General features: G+C 46.6%; 1 protein-coding gene across 2 annotated transcripts in view; it reads right to left on the minus strand.

Annotated features, from left to right (window-relative positions):
- LOC113112125 (signal transducer and activator of transcription 5B-like) overlaps window positions 1-1,460 on the minus strand; it is a 37,413-nt gene extending 35,953 nt beyond the window's left edge. Inside the window, exon 1 of one of the 2 annotated variants that reach the window (XM_026277573.1) lies at window positions 1,000-1,460. In XM_026277573.1, coding sequence (XP_026133358.1) covers window positions 1,000-1,051 — 52 coding nt within the window. In that variant the 5' untranslated portion in view covers window positions 1,052-1,460. The remainder of the gene's footprint in view (window positions 1-999) is intronic. The other variant, XM_026277574.1, reaches the window with a different exon arrangement.
- Window positions 1,461-14,374: the final 12,914 nt, after the last annotated feature.

Genomic DNA, 14,374 nt, shown 5'->3' on the forward strand with positions numbered 1-14,374 from the left:
TGGAGAGGTCTTTATTCAGAACCCCTAAAATATTCTATTTGCTGGAATTTATATGGTCAAAATTAAGAAGATCCTTTTAACATAGTAGACTACTTACATAAAATGCATATAAATATCAGCTTTACATTTCTCTTTACATTTCACAATAATATGTCAGAGATGTTAAATAATGCTTAACTTTATGATCAAAACTGAAGTTTTACAGTGAGAAGCAAAACATTATACAAAGCAATACAATGGTGATGTATCACATTTTAAAATATTTTTCTCTAAATAGAAAAAATTTCTGTATGATAAATAAATAAAAAGAAAAGAAAAGTTTTGCTTCAGTCTTGTAAATGTTTATTTTGAAATGTAACTAACAATATTAAAGTTACGTTAGTGGACATTTTATGATATTAAAAGGTCTTTTACTTGCTAAAAAAGTTTTAACATAATCAGATGACATGATCAATCAGACAATAGAAAGCATGTAGTAGATCATGTGCAACAGGTTTTTCAGCAAAGTTCTGATCATGTTGATAATTTAGAGGCCTTAAAAATTCACAATTGATACAGGCTTTATAGGGTAAATTTCATCATATTACTGCAATATCCCCAAATACTTAAGCTTAATGTTGTACTAAACAAATTTTGTAATGGCAACTGTGCATATATGTTGTATGTCTGTTAGGGAAACCTATAAATGTTTTATTAATTTATGATAAAAATAAATAAATGAAATAAATACAAATATAAACTGAGTGATGCTATAATTGTTCTTTGTAGTACGGAGCCCCTTTAAAGACAAAAATACGAGATGGGAGGAAGAATGATATTTTAATATTTTTGTGAAAAAACATGCCAAGAATGATTCAGGCTGCTTTCCATGTTCATTCAGATGTTGCAGTTTGTTTGTTTGTTTTTTCACTACAAAACACACACACAGACACACACACACACAAAACATAGTTAATTATGAGTTCTATTAACAATTTAAAAATAGGTACTTTTTCTTACCTGAAATAAAAAAATCATCCCAAGCAAGATTCAGGCTCTTTTGCACCTTCATTCAGATGTTGTAGATTCTTTGTTTGTTTTCAATACAAAACACACAAACACACATAGACACACTCACACACACATACACACACAACATGGTTAATTATGAGTTCTTTTAACAATTTAAAAATAGGTAATTTTTCTTACCTGAAATCAAAAAATTTTTAGGACACTTTCCAAGTTCTTCAAATGCTGGAGTTTGTTTTCTTTGATACAGAATACTCTCTCACACACAACAATATAGTTAATTTTGAGTTCCATTAACAACTTAAAAAAATAGGTAGACCTACTCTTACCTGAAAAAAATAAATAAAATAAAAAATAAAAACAAGAAAGCTTCTGGCTACTTTCCATGTTCATTCAGATGTTGCAACTTGTTGTTTCAATGAAAAAAGAGAAAGTGGATAGAAGACAATCTCCTATCTCAAGTTCTACAGACAGAAGACTACAGTGCTCTATGACACCACAGCACTAACAGACTGCAGCAGCAAGTTCCAAGTTGTTGTCATGGCAACAAGACTCTTTGCAGCTGATTGGCTGAAAGACAATCTACCATGACAGTGGAATTGAAATCAATTGGCATCGACATCGACTCTTAGCTAATCATTTAGCACGATTGCTGAACAATAACTTTAGCTATTTTTTTTTTTGGGGGGGGGGGGGGGGTACAATGCTGTTTCCTGCCTTCAGAGTTGATTACACTTTTAAAGAGTTGGGCTCTCATGCTAAGCATGGACACAGTTTCAAAAAACTATTCTGATGTTTGAAGGAGTATTTCTGTGCCAAAAATCTTTCTTTAGGGTTAGTACAAGTTTCGATCGTGGCTCTTCATGACGTAGAGGAGGTGGAACTCCTTACATAGGTATTTCTCCTGGAAAAAACGCCCGCGCATGCATTGACTAGATCGATAGCAGATCGCGTCCATTAACGAGCGTCATCCAGCGGCAGCGCTCCATGCCACAGGACTTGCTCAGGTCAGGAAGAATGTCGCCAAAGAAGTGTGTTTTTGGTTGTAATGGAAAGATAACTTTGTTCCGCTTCCTAAATAACCCAGCTTTATGTAAACAGTGGATAGGCCTACAGTTTATATTTCCACAACAGCAACGGAGTTTCACAAGTGTGTTTGCTGACGAATGTTTTATAAACGTATTTCAGATGTCAGTTTCTCCTAGATGTATGTGTGCTATCAGGGATGTACTCAAGATTAACATGAAACTGTGTGTGTTATGCCTCCTTTAATATACCTGTTATTTGTATCATTTCTATTTTGATGACTTACTGTACAGCCTCCCCCTACTGGATGCATCAGAAACAACAGGGGCGTAAAACTGCCTGGGCCGTACACTACATCTCAATTCCTCTTGGATCTGCCTGCTCGGCTGCTCCATGTCTGTAGCATCCCATGCTGAGACACGCGGAGAAGAACGTATATGGAAACTCCTCCCTTCTCCACTTTCACTGAAATCTTAGCGGCAAATGCCAGCTGGGGGCTGCTGGCAAATTGATGCGATGCATGCAAATACTGACAGGTTCGCCGGAAGAATAAATTGCATGGGTGTGAAAATTACATCAGAATCACGACTGAATGCTAGCTCAGCTGATCAAACGGCAACCACAGCGGCTAACGTAATGTCTTGTTCCCGCCTCTCAGGAACCGAGGTTATGATAATAACCGGAGACATTCCCTTAACTCAACATTACGTCAGCTAAGACGTATATGGGAACTGTATAAAATCCCGCCATGAGAGCAGTGAAGTTAAGCCCTGAACAGAGTCACTCTGTTACGTATGACAGAGACAGGATGTAATCGCAAGGCGTATTTATTGACAAACAGCACAAGAGTCAGATATTGACGAAGAATCACAGGAAACACAGGCGGACGGACACAAGGCTGATGGAATGGTGACGCAGGGACTTCGGTGGACAACAGATGGTGGTGCTCGGTCCAGTGATGATCCTTTGAATACCGGTGCGTGAATAATCCTCGTGAAGGTGCTCGGTAATCCAATGCTGAGTGAAGATCCAGGTACAAACGACGAACACAGGAAGACTCAGGCAGGAACTAAGGACACGGGAACAGGTACGGGAGCACAACGGGGAGAAACAAAGATCTGACAACATGAAACACAAGTTACTGAACTTATATAGCGAACAAACAATTGAAACCAGCTGGCGCTGCTGATCATCGCTGATCAGTGACCACGCCCACAGACACACAGACAACAGCACGCTAGACGAGAGAGAGAGAGAGAGAGAGAGAGAGAGTGATTTCATGAACCGTTACAGTACCCTCTCCCCTAAGAATGCCTCCTGCCGTTCCCTGGCGGACTTACCTGACGATTGTAATCATAGATCAGAGAGTGATCCAGAATGTCTCTAGCAGGAACCCAACTTCTCTCCTCCGGACCGCAACCCTCCCAGTCCACCAGGTACTGAAATCCACGTCCCCTCCTTCTCGAGTCCAGAATACGACTAACCAAATAAGTAGGTTCCCCATCTACGAGATGCGGCGGGGGAGGAACCGGAACAGGCGGATTAATAGGTGCCCAAAACACGGGTTTGATCTTTGATACATGGAAGGCGGGGTGAATTCTCCTGTACGTAGGAGGAAGTTTGAGGCGGACTGCCACCGGACTAATGATCTTGGTGACAGGAAATGGGCCAATAAATTTGGGAGCAAGCTTATCAAGCTTAGAGACGGAGCGGAGAGGAATGTTTTTGGTAGAAAGCCACACTTTTTGACCAACGGCGTATACGGGAGGGTTTGACCGGTGGCGATCAGCCTTGGCCTTGGTGCGCGCCCCCACTTGGAGAAGAGTCTCACGGGCTCTAGTCCAAGTGTGGTGACACCTCTGGACGAAGGCGTGAGCGGAGGGGACCTCAGATTCCGTACTGGCAAAAACTGGTGGCTTGTAACCTAAATTACACTCAAACGGAGTAAAGCCTGTAGTTGACACTGGTAACGAGTTGATTGACCATTGCTTTGGGGATGAAACCCAGAAGAGAGACTAACCGTCGCCCCCAATAATCTACAAATTTCTTGCCAAAATTTGGACACAAATTGGGGACCCCTGTCGGAAACCACGTCCATTGGGAGGCCATGTAAACGAATGACGTGATCTACGACAGCAACCGCTGTCTCCTTGGCTGAAGGTAATTTGGGCAAGGCGATAAAATGAGCCACCTTCGAGAACCGGTCCACGACCGTCAAAACGACAGTCTTGCCCTGGGAGGACGGGAGGGCGGTAACAAAATCCAACGCGATGTGGGACCAGGGTCTCGAAGGGACTGACAGCGGTTGTAGTAACCTAACGTACCCGAAGTAGTACCTAACGTACCTGTAGTAACGTCTTACCAGTGGCACAAACAGAGCAAGCCAAAACAAAACTACGGATATATATAAAAAACTGGTATGATTAACTCCTGGATGACAAGCTATACTGGAGCAATGACCCCACTGATTGACTTCAGACCGATACTCCTCAGGCACAAATAACCGGTGGGCAATCGGTGGGCAATCGGGTGGAGACGTTACCCCTTCTAAGGCCTTCATGTCCTTCGATTCAACCTCCCATCTGAGAGTGGAGACCACTAATGTCTCGGGTAAAATACACTCGGGAGTGGACGGGCGTTCGGAATGGTCAAAAATACGAGATAAAGAATCGGGTTTGATGTTTTTGGAACCCGGGCGGTATGAAAGAGAAAAGTCAAAACGACCAAAAAAAGTGCCCACCGAGCCTGCCTAGAGTTGAGTCTTTTAGCAGTTCTAATGTATTCTAGGTTCCTGTGATTGGTCCAAATGATAAAAGGTACCTCTGACCCTTCTAACCAGTGCCGCCATTCCTCCAGTGCTAACTTGACTGCCAACTCTCTGTTACCAATGTCATAATTACGTTCGGCAGATCAATATGTCATCTAGGTAAACATATATGAAATGATCATATCCATATCTCTCAGCACGTCATTGACGAGTGCTTGGAAGACAGCGGACAAGTTGGATAGCCCGAAGGGCATAACCAAGTATTCAAAGTGCCCTCTGGGGGTATTAAATGCGGTCTTCCATTCATCTCCCCTCCTCATGCGAAATAAATGATAAGCGTTACGTAAATCCAATTTTGTGAAGATGGATGCTCCCTGCAATCGTTCAAAAGCTGAAGACATCAATGGCAAAGGATAAGTATTCTTTACCGTGATGTTGTTCAACCCTCGATAATCAATCAGAGACCCATCCTTCTTCCCCACAAAAAAGAACCCCGTCCTCGCTGGAGATGACGAAGGTCTAATGAATTTGGATGCTAGAGAATCAGAAATATATTTCTCCATAGCCTCCCTCTCTGTAACAGAAAGTGAATATAACTTGCCCTTAGGCGGAGACTCACCTGGTACTAAGTCTATGGCACAGTCATAGGGACGATGTGGAGGAAGAGAAGCAGCACAAGACTTACTGAACACTTCTCTCAGGTCCTGGTACTCTTCGGGTACGTTAGATAAATTCACTGCCTCCTCCTGGAAAACAGACACAGGTACAGACGAACACGCAGATACTAGACATGACTCATGACACATATTACTCCACACAGATATTGAATTGTGCCCCCAATCGACTCTGGGATTATGTTGTGTGAACCAAGGATGACCAGGTACAATGGGTGCCAGAGGTGAGTTCATGAGGAGGAATGTTATTGTCTCAGTGTGGTTGCCAGACGAGATGAGAGTGATGGGTTCAGTAGCATGAGTAATGTTGGGAAGCTGTTGTCCATTAAGAGCATTGACAGAAATCTTGTACGTGATGGGGGTGATAGGAATGTGAAGACAGTGAGCCAATTCAAAATCCATAAAATTACCCTCTGCCCCTGAATCCAGTAAGGCCTTGGTGTCATGTGTGTTGGTTGCCCACCTTAGTCTTACCGGAAGGAGAGTAGATGATGATGGTGATGATGAGGTCTTTTCGGCGGAGATCCCACCCGAAAGTAGCCTCCAAGTTACTACCGGGCTAGATCCTTTTAATGGGCATGAGTGGATGAAGTGGCCTGCCCTCCCGTAGTATAGGCACAGTCCCACAGTCCCCTTCTCTCTCCTCCCGGGAAAGCCGAGCTCTACCCACCTGCATGGGCTCCGGATCATTTGGGGAACTGACCATATCCAGGTACTCTGAACGTCTGGTCTCCATGCCACGAACTGGATGATCTTTTGGAAACGCCCCATCCTGCTCAGTCCATTGAGACTAGTGGGAAGGTCCAGCATATAAATTTCCCTCTGAATACGGTCAGCCAACCCATGCAGGAATCTGTCCCACTGCTCCTCTTAGTTCCATCGTTACTCTGCAGCCAGGGTGCGGAACTGGATGGAATACTCCGACACCGAACCATGACCTTGGCGGTGATCGGCGAGTAGTCTGGCCGCCTCCCTACCCGCCACCGCCCAATCGAAAACCCTCCACATCTCTTCGCAGAATGCCTGGAATGAGGCGCAGCATGGGTCTTGATTCTCCCACACCGCCGTTCCCCAGAGAGCCGCCCTGCCAGAAAGTAGCGTCAGCACAAACGCCACCTTGGATCGCTCTTGGTTGAACGTCTGAGACTGTAAGGCAAAGTGCATAGAACATCGGGTCAGAAAAGCTCTGCAAAACTCTGGTTCACCTGAATAACCTTATGGTATCGGCAGTCTCGGTTCTCGCCGCGGCTGCGGCTCTGGAAGAGGGGGTAGAGTTGGCGGTGTGGGTGGCGCAGTGGAGACTCATAGCTGTTGTATCTGCTGGGTGAGCTTGGACACCTGCGTCACAAGCGCTTGGACCGCCCTCCCTGTGAGCGAGATGTTCTCCTCCTAGGTGTCCATTCTAGTGACGTTTCGAGCTGCAAACTCGTCCCACGTGGAAGCGCCTGCTACATCCATAGTGGTCAGATCGTTCTGTTACGTATGATAAAGACAGGATGTAATCGCAAGGCGTATTTATTGACAAACAGCACAAGAGTCAGATATTGACGAAGACAAGACATGACACACAAGTAACTGAACTTATGTAGGGAACAAACAATTGAAACCAGCTGGCGCTGCTGATCATCGCTGATCAGTGACCAAGCCCACAGACACACACACAACAGCACGCTAGACGAGAGAGAGAGAGAGTGAATTCATGAACCATGACACAATCACCCCCATACATAAGCAAGACAGTTCTAGCCAATTGCCGTGTAGCTAAGAGTGCTTCGCATCCAATAGGCGGAACTAGACCATTGAGACATCTGCTCCGACCCTAAATAAATTTGCATATATTCATGCAATAAATGTGAAGGCTGCAATAAACAGGGCAGACACAACACAAAAAGCACTCAAGCATGAGAGTTAAACACAGAGTCGACAGCTTTGCGGTGACAACTGCATAAACCGTATAAATCATAACACAGAGTTAGCAGCCATGGTAACGTACTCGGTTACTAACGTAACCTCAGTTCCCTGAAATACGGTAACGAGTACTGCGTCGAAGACGCATATGGGAAAAACTCCTTTTTTCTCCTGAACTGAAGCCTTATTTTATCAAGCAGTAAAACTGCACAGCCATTGGATCGTGCAGTGTTATTAAAATAAACCAATGGCTTGGCAGCGGTGCTGCACGAACCGATGGCAGCGAAGCCCGCCAAAATGGGCGAAGAATCTGGCTATATATTGCCCGCTTCGCCACAGGAATTCAGGTTACTTCGACTGAAATGACGACTGAGTTGTGCAGCTTTTTTAGCATGGCAAGGAATGCAATACTCGTTCCCATATTTCAGGGAACCGAGGTTACGTTAGTAACCGAGTAGGTTCCCTTTCAATACTTCACTCGTACTGCGTCGAAGACGCATATGGGAACCCAGTTCAATCATGCCATGCTAAGAAGGGAGGACGACCAACGCAATCATACTTGATCTGCGAAACCAAGATATGAGAATAGCAACTAGGAGCAGAATAAGCTCAATGAGGTTACGTCTGGCCTGGCCTGATCATCCCGTGGACTTTAGCGGTTCAAATGGGGCCTCCTTTAGGGCTCTCAGTACCGTGGACAGGTCTATGAAGGGATGGTGGGAGGGCAAGGCGGATGAAGCCTTCTGGCACCTCTCATAAATCGGACGACTGCGTATAGTTGCTACGTAGACCTTGAGCATGGAGGGGGATCGTCCCTTCTCCAAGAGCTCTTGCAAAAATGACAGTATCGCTGATACGTCACAGGAGGTCTGGTTTTCACCATGGTCTGAGCACCATTTGGAGAACACAGACCATTTGGAGGCATAGAGGCGTCGTGTAGACAGAGCTCTAGCCTGTGAAATTGTGTCTAGCATACGCTCAGGGAGTCCCGCGGGCTGCCGTCGAGCGACCAAAGGTGCAGAGACCACCTCTCTGGGTGTGGATGCCAAATCATCCCTTCCCCCTGAGAAAGGAGGACCCGTCTCAGGGGAACGGGCCATGGGGCCGCCGTCAGCGTCTGTGACAGGTCGGCTATCCAGTACTGATTTTCCCAGAGTGGGGCTACAAGTAGAAACCTGCATCTCTGGTCCCTGACCCGCCTGATTACTTGGGGAATCAGAGGAACCGGACGGAGGAAAAGCGTAAAGAAGACGGTTGGGCCAGTTCTGGGACAACGAGTCCTCGATCTTGGAAAAATATGATCTGACCAGCACATGGTGGCTCTTTAGGTCTGACAGGAAGCTCTGGCAGGCTCGTTGAACTGCAATCATCTCGAGGCAGTTGATGTGAAGCCTGCTCTCCTCTTTCGACCATTGGCCGAAAGCGGGTTTCCCTTCGCACAGCACGCCCCAAACCTTGTTGGACTCGTCTGTGGAGATCACTTTCCTTCTGCAAACCATACCAAGTGGAGCACCCCGTTCCATCCATTGCATGCTCCTCCAGGGGGTCAGGGCCGAAATACAGTCCTGACTCACCTTGATATTCAGGTGTCCGTGACACCACGCATGAGGTGGAACACGCGGTTTCAGCCAATATTGGAGGGGGTGCATACATAGCAGCCCGAGCTCCAGCACAGGCGATGCTGCTGCCATAAGACCCAACAACTTCTGGAATGTCTTTAGGGGTGGAGAAGCACCTATTTTAGCCCCTTCCTCTTTCTTTCCTGTAGGATGATGGCGGCGGCGCAGGGTCCAGCACTATCTTGGGCCGGGGTCCCATACGTTTCGGGAAATGATACCGTTGGGAGATCAGTGCATCCAGGAACTGGGCTCTGTCAGCATCCTTGATCTCCGTGAGGTTAAGCCACAAGTGGTGCTCCAGGATGACCAGGTTAGCCATCGAGCGCCCAATGGCCTGGGCAGTGCTCTTGGTAGCACGTAGTGCTAAGTCTGTTGCACTTCTCAGCTCCCTGAGCGTGGCAACATCAGGGCCAGACTCATCAGTGGCAGCGAGAAGTTTGGCCTTGAAGACTTGCAGCACTGCCATGGAGTGGATGAGTAGGCACGCCCAGCGAGCGCCGACGTCGTACGGCAGGGTTTGGACGGATGGTTGGCATTGGCTTTCCATCCAATAGCTGCTGGCGGGCAGACATGCATGGCCACAGACTCCTCCAGCGGCGGCAGTTGCTCATATCCTCTTTCTTCAGCGCTGTCAATTGAGATGAAGGCGGATGAAGATGAAGTAGGCAAGCGCGCTGAGTAGGGGGCGCAACGCGATTTTGTAAGCTCGTCATGGACCTCCGGGAAGAACGGGGCGGTTTGCTGACGAGGGGCTTGTTGGCGCCCCGGCAGAAACCATTCATCCAGATGGCTACGGGCTGGTTCCTCTGGAGGGAACCAATCCAGACCCAGCTCATCCACTGCCCTGGAGAGAACGCGGATAAGCTCGGCGTCCATCCCGAGTTTCGATCGGCTGGGTTCAGCTAACATAGAGGGGGCGGGGTCCGGCGAACCCGACAGCCCCTCAGCATCTGAAGCAGCTAGAGACATGCTGTCCTCTAGCAGTTCCTCCTCAGTCCCTCCAAACAAAACCAGATCACTCGTGGCAGCAGAGGGACACTGGTCTGGCTGTACAAAGAGGACTGGGGAATCCCCTCTGGGCGGAGAGAACGAGGCACGCGGGGGCTGAGTCGGTGTGAGCTCGTTCTCATCCTGCTGCTTAAATCCTCTGCCCCGCCTTTTTATCCTCGCCGGCTCGCGGGAGGAAGAAAACGGGAGGGTGCGAGGAGCCAGATCGCTAAAAAAGAATGAATAAAACTTAACTCACTGAAAGTACATGTGACTCTACCGAGGGGTACATCCAGCTTGTAAAATCTGGCGAATGTTTGTGGGAAGACCAGCCAGCAGCAAGACATAAATCCTGGATAGACATACCTCTAGCCCAGGCTCAGGAGGAAGCAAATGCCCTCACAGAATGAGCTTTGATGTTGAGGGGAGAATCCTTCTCCTGGCATTCGTAAGCCATTGCGATAGCGTCCAAAATGCAGTGAGAAATTCTCTTTTTTGAAACAACAGGTCCCTTATTACATCCACCAAAGCACTCAAACAGCTGGTCTGACTGACAAAAGGTGGCCGAGCGATCCGCATACATCCGCAAAGCCCTAACAGGGCAGCGGAGCTCTGAGCATCAGCTTCACGCGAGGCTGACGGCTCAGCAGATAAGGTGGTCAGTGAAGCAACCTGTGCTCTAAATGGTGTATTGAGTGACTTCGGAACATAACCTGGACTCATACCTGCAAACTAGTCCATTTTCGGCGAAAATCACCGTTTTGAATGGGAAAATGTCATCCACGTGAATCGTGTAGATCCGAAGAGGTTTTTTTTGACGGGGGAGGGGGGTCTTCTGTGGTCTTCCCTACTGCGGTCTAGACTTGTGACGTTCGCGAACGAATCGATTCTTTTGAACGGCTCATAAACATGAACGATGGGAGCTGAGTCGCGGCTGGAGGGGAGCCGTTCTTTCTGTCGTTCTTTTTTCCTATGCGTGTTTCACACAGATGCACACAAAAGAGCTCCTCTGCCTCCTCCACATACACCTTCAGCGTGGACAGCAAACTCCCGCAGTTCATTCTGTGCTGTAGAAAGCTTGAAAATATCCGACACGGAACAGGTCCCCTGGTCAATATGAATTTCCTCGCACCTTTTTGTGAAAACTCCCAACTTCAGAGAATAGAAGTGTCTGGTTGAGGGTGCGCGAGCCTCCGTAAGCATGCTAAGCACTCGTGAGTGTAGAGCGTCCTGCTCGTTTATGGTCCCCGCAGTGGCCAAACATGAAGGTTCCACAGCTTGGGGCCGGGGGAGCCATATCGTGTCGTTCGCTAGAGACAGCAGGTTCTTCCTGAGGGGGATTTGCTATGGGGGAGCCATCACTAACTCTCTCAGGTCCGCAAACCAGGGCTGATCGGCCAGTTCGGGGCCACGAGTATAACTGACACTCTCTCCTAGCGAGATAGCGAGAAGAACGTCTGACAGTGCGTGTTCTCGCTTGTGGCGAACAAATCCACTTCCACCCTCCCAATTCGATCCCAAATCATTTGACTGGATCCTGGGTGAAGCCTTCACTCTCCTTGAGGTATCCTGTTCCTCGAAAGCTAGTCCGCTCCGCAGTTCAGGATAACGGGAATGTGTGCCGCTCTTATGGAGAGAAAGTGTCGGACCGCCCACAACAGGAGACCCCAACTAAGCAAGCCAGAGGCGACAGTAGCAAGGAACCGAAACTCCATCTGTGACAGAATGGAGAAAAAAACCTTGGGAGAAACCAGGCTCAGTTGGGGGGCCAGTTCTCCTCTGACCAGACGAAACCAGTAGTTCAATTCCAGGCTGCAGCAAAGTCAGATTGTGCAGAAGAACCAACTGTTTCCTGTGGTCTTGTCCTGGTGGTCATCTGAGACAAGGTCTTTACAGGGGATCTGTATTTGGGGCTCTAATAATAAACACCATTGTATGGTGTTGGCACTCTCGAGGGGCCATTATAATCATGGTTTGTGGCTCTGCGCTGCTCTGAGACAGGGCGAGTGACACAGTGTTGGGTGCACAAGGAAGAGAAAGCTCTTTTTGTGAAAAGATACGTTTTATTTTGGAACTCACACAAACAGCATTTAAACACACATTGCAATTATCGCCCAAAGGAACATGGGGGACATGAAGCTCTTGAACATTCAGCGTGCTCTCTCTTCCTCTTTAGCAGCCCGTCAAGGAAGACAGCTTGGTAGCCGAGGATGACACACTGGCTCTCTCGCGGTGCGGGCTCCTCTTCTGACTCTGATGTTTATTTCCAGGCCTTGACCACTGCTTGTTCCGGCCTAAACGGTCTGTCCAGCCAGTCCTTGGGCCTGTCGAGGTGCCGATGAAGATCGGGAGTGAGCGATGAGGCATCATGTGGCTCATCGCTTTGGCGCGCTTCTGTGTCTCGGAGAAACGCTCCGTGACCGACTCCACGGCGTCACCAAAGAGGCCGGAGGGAGTGACTGGAGCGTTTAAAAGCGTACTGCGGTCCGCGTCCTTCAGGTCAGCTAGGGTATGCCATAGGTGCCTGTTAAGGACGACCATGAACCCCATGGAACGGCTTGGTAGCCATCAGCGCGAGATCAGTTGACGCGCGGAGATCCCCGATGACATCAGCATCAACTGTGCTGCCATCGATATAGTGCATGCTTGCATGTATGTAATGCATATAAAGATGGAAACTTTGCAACATGTTGTCGGTGATCTTTAGCCTAGTTAAGGTTTAAGGGATTGTGCTTCCCTTGAAGCTTTTGGTATACATGTGCACCTGTTTATAACAGGTGAGTACCTGCAGACAGCACACTGCATTTATTTATTATCATTTAGCATAGAGTCGTTCCACGTCTACAGCATAACTATTAAGTAATTATTTGCAAAAGCAAGTTACTGGAAATGATCGTTCCAAACCTCTATAATTTTGTTTCTTCTTCAATTTTGTTTCGAGATGGAAGAATCTTTCTCACTTACTTTGTTCTCACACCAAATATCTGTGTTCAAACTTCAGCATCCTTATTTCTTATGTTTTTTTCAAATGTGTAACATTTCTGTAATTAGTTTGATGAATAACATTTATTTTTCACTGTGATGTTTCTGTTGTATTCTCGTTATCAAAACGAAGCCAGGTGCAACAAGTGAACGGGTTACATCTTTCCTTTTTATTGCTCAGTATTTTAACACACACAACTTGGGCTCATCTCTCTTCTTCTTTTTACTCCTCCCAGTATGTCCCTCTTAAATGCTACTTCCCCCTAGTGGTCTCAGTTAGAATTACAGTGAATAACAAGACACCTCATCTCCCCTATTACATAAACAATTTCATGTAGTACCAAGTAACTCAAAACAGGTCTACATTTTTTTGATATGAACAAATAAGTGTAAGCTTTTGCCTTATGACAACTAAATTCCTTTACAGTAGTTAAACAACTTTACTTACATCTGTTAAATTCTCAATTTCAAGTCTTCCTCATAATTCAAACAGAATTACAGAATCCTAACATGACTATATTAAATCTCCAACTGGCTTTACCTACATACAGTCATTAATACAACCACTTTACACTCTTGTGTAGTTTCATAGTCCTTCAACCACAAAGGTGGTTTGCACTGGCGACCTGAACGTCTTTCTGTGCTTTGTTCTGTGTTCGGAACCTTTCCAACTGAAACATCAACAGCAGACTGATCTGAGGTCGACTTCAAGACCTCTGGAACCAAAGACAAGTGAGAAGAGTGCCACAGTCTTCCATCTGCCAATCTGTACGTGCTTGGGCCCACTTGCTTCTCTATTTCCACTGGCCGTGTGAACTTTGAATATCCTTTGGGAACATGTGTCGGTTTGCGTATACGCACTTTATTTCCCACCTGAAATGTAGACACCTGAACCCCTCGTTTCGCATCAGAGTATTGCTTCATTTTGTGTTGACGAATTGACACTCGTTGTCTGACTTCCTGGTCCCGTATGTGACTGGAGTGAGATGTGAACACAGTAAGTTTGATTCTCATTTTCCTACCGTACAACAGTTAAAATGGTGAAACACCAGTCATTGCATGTGGAGTGGAATGATACGTTTGCAAAAAGTCCAAGACTGCTTGTTTCCATGGTTTCTTTTGCAAAATGGCCATTTGCACACAGTCATTAAGAACCTTATTGAATCTTTCCACAGCCCCGTTGGCTGCAGGATGGTATACAGATGTTTTGGTGTGTGCAATGTTTCGTTCATCCAAAAAGGCAATAAAGCCTGAAGAAATAAGTTGTGGTCCATTATCTATTACCAGACATTCAGGGTTTCCATGCCTACTGAAAACAGAATTCAGGAATCTAATGACTACAGGTGTTGTAATGGAAGGCGTAAACGCCACTTCAGGCCATTTTGAGTAATAGTTGATCAGCG

The sequence above is a fragment of the Carassius auratus genome, chromosome 12 (genome assembly GCF_003368295.1).
Source record: "Carassius auratus strain Wakin chromosome 12, ASM336829v1, whole genome shotgun sequence".
NCBI classification, from domain to species: domain Eukaryota; kingdom Metazoa; phylum Chordata; class Actinopteri; order Cypriniformes; family Cyprinidae; genus Carassius; species Carassius auratus.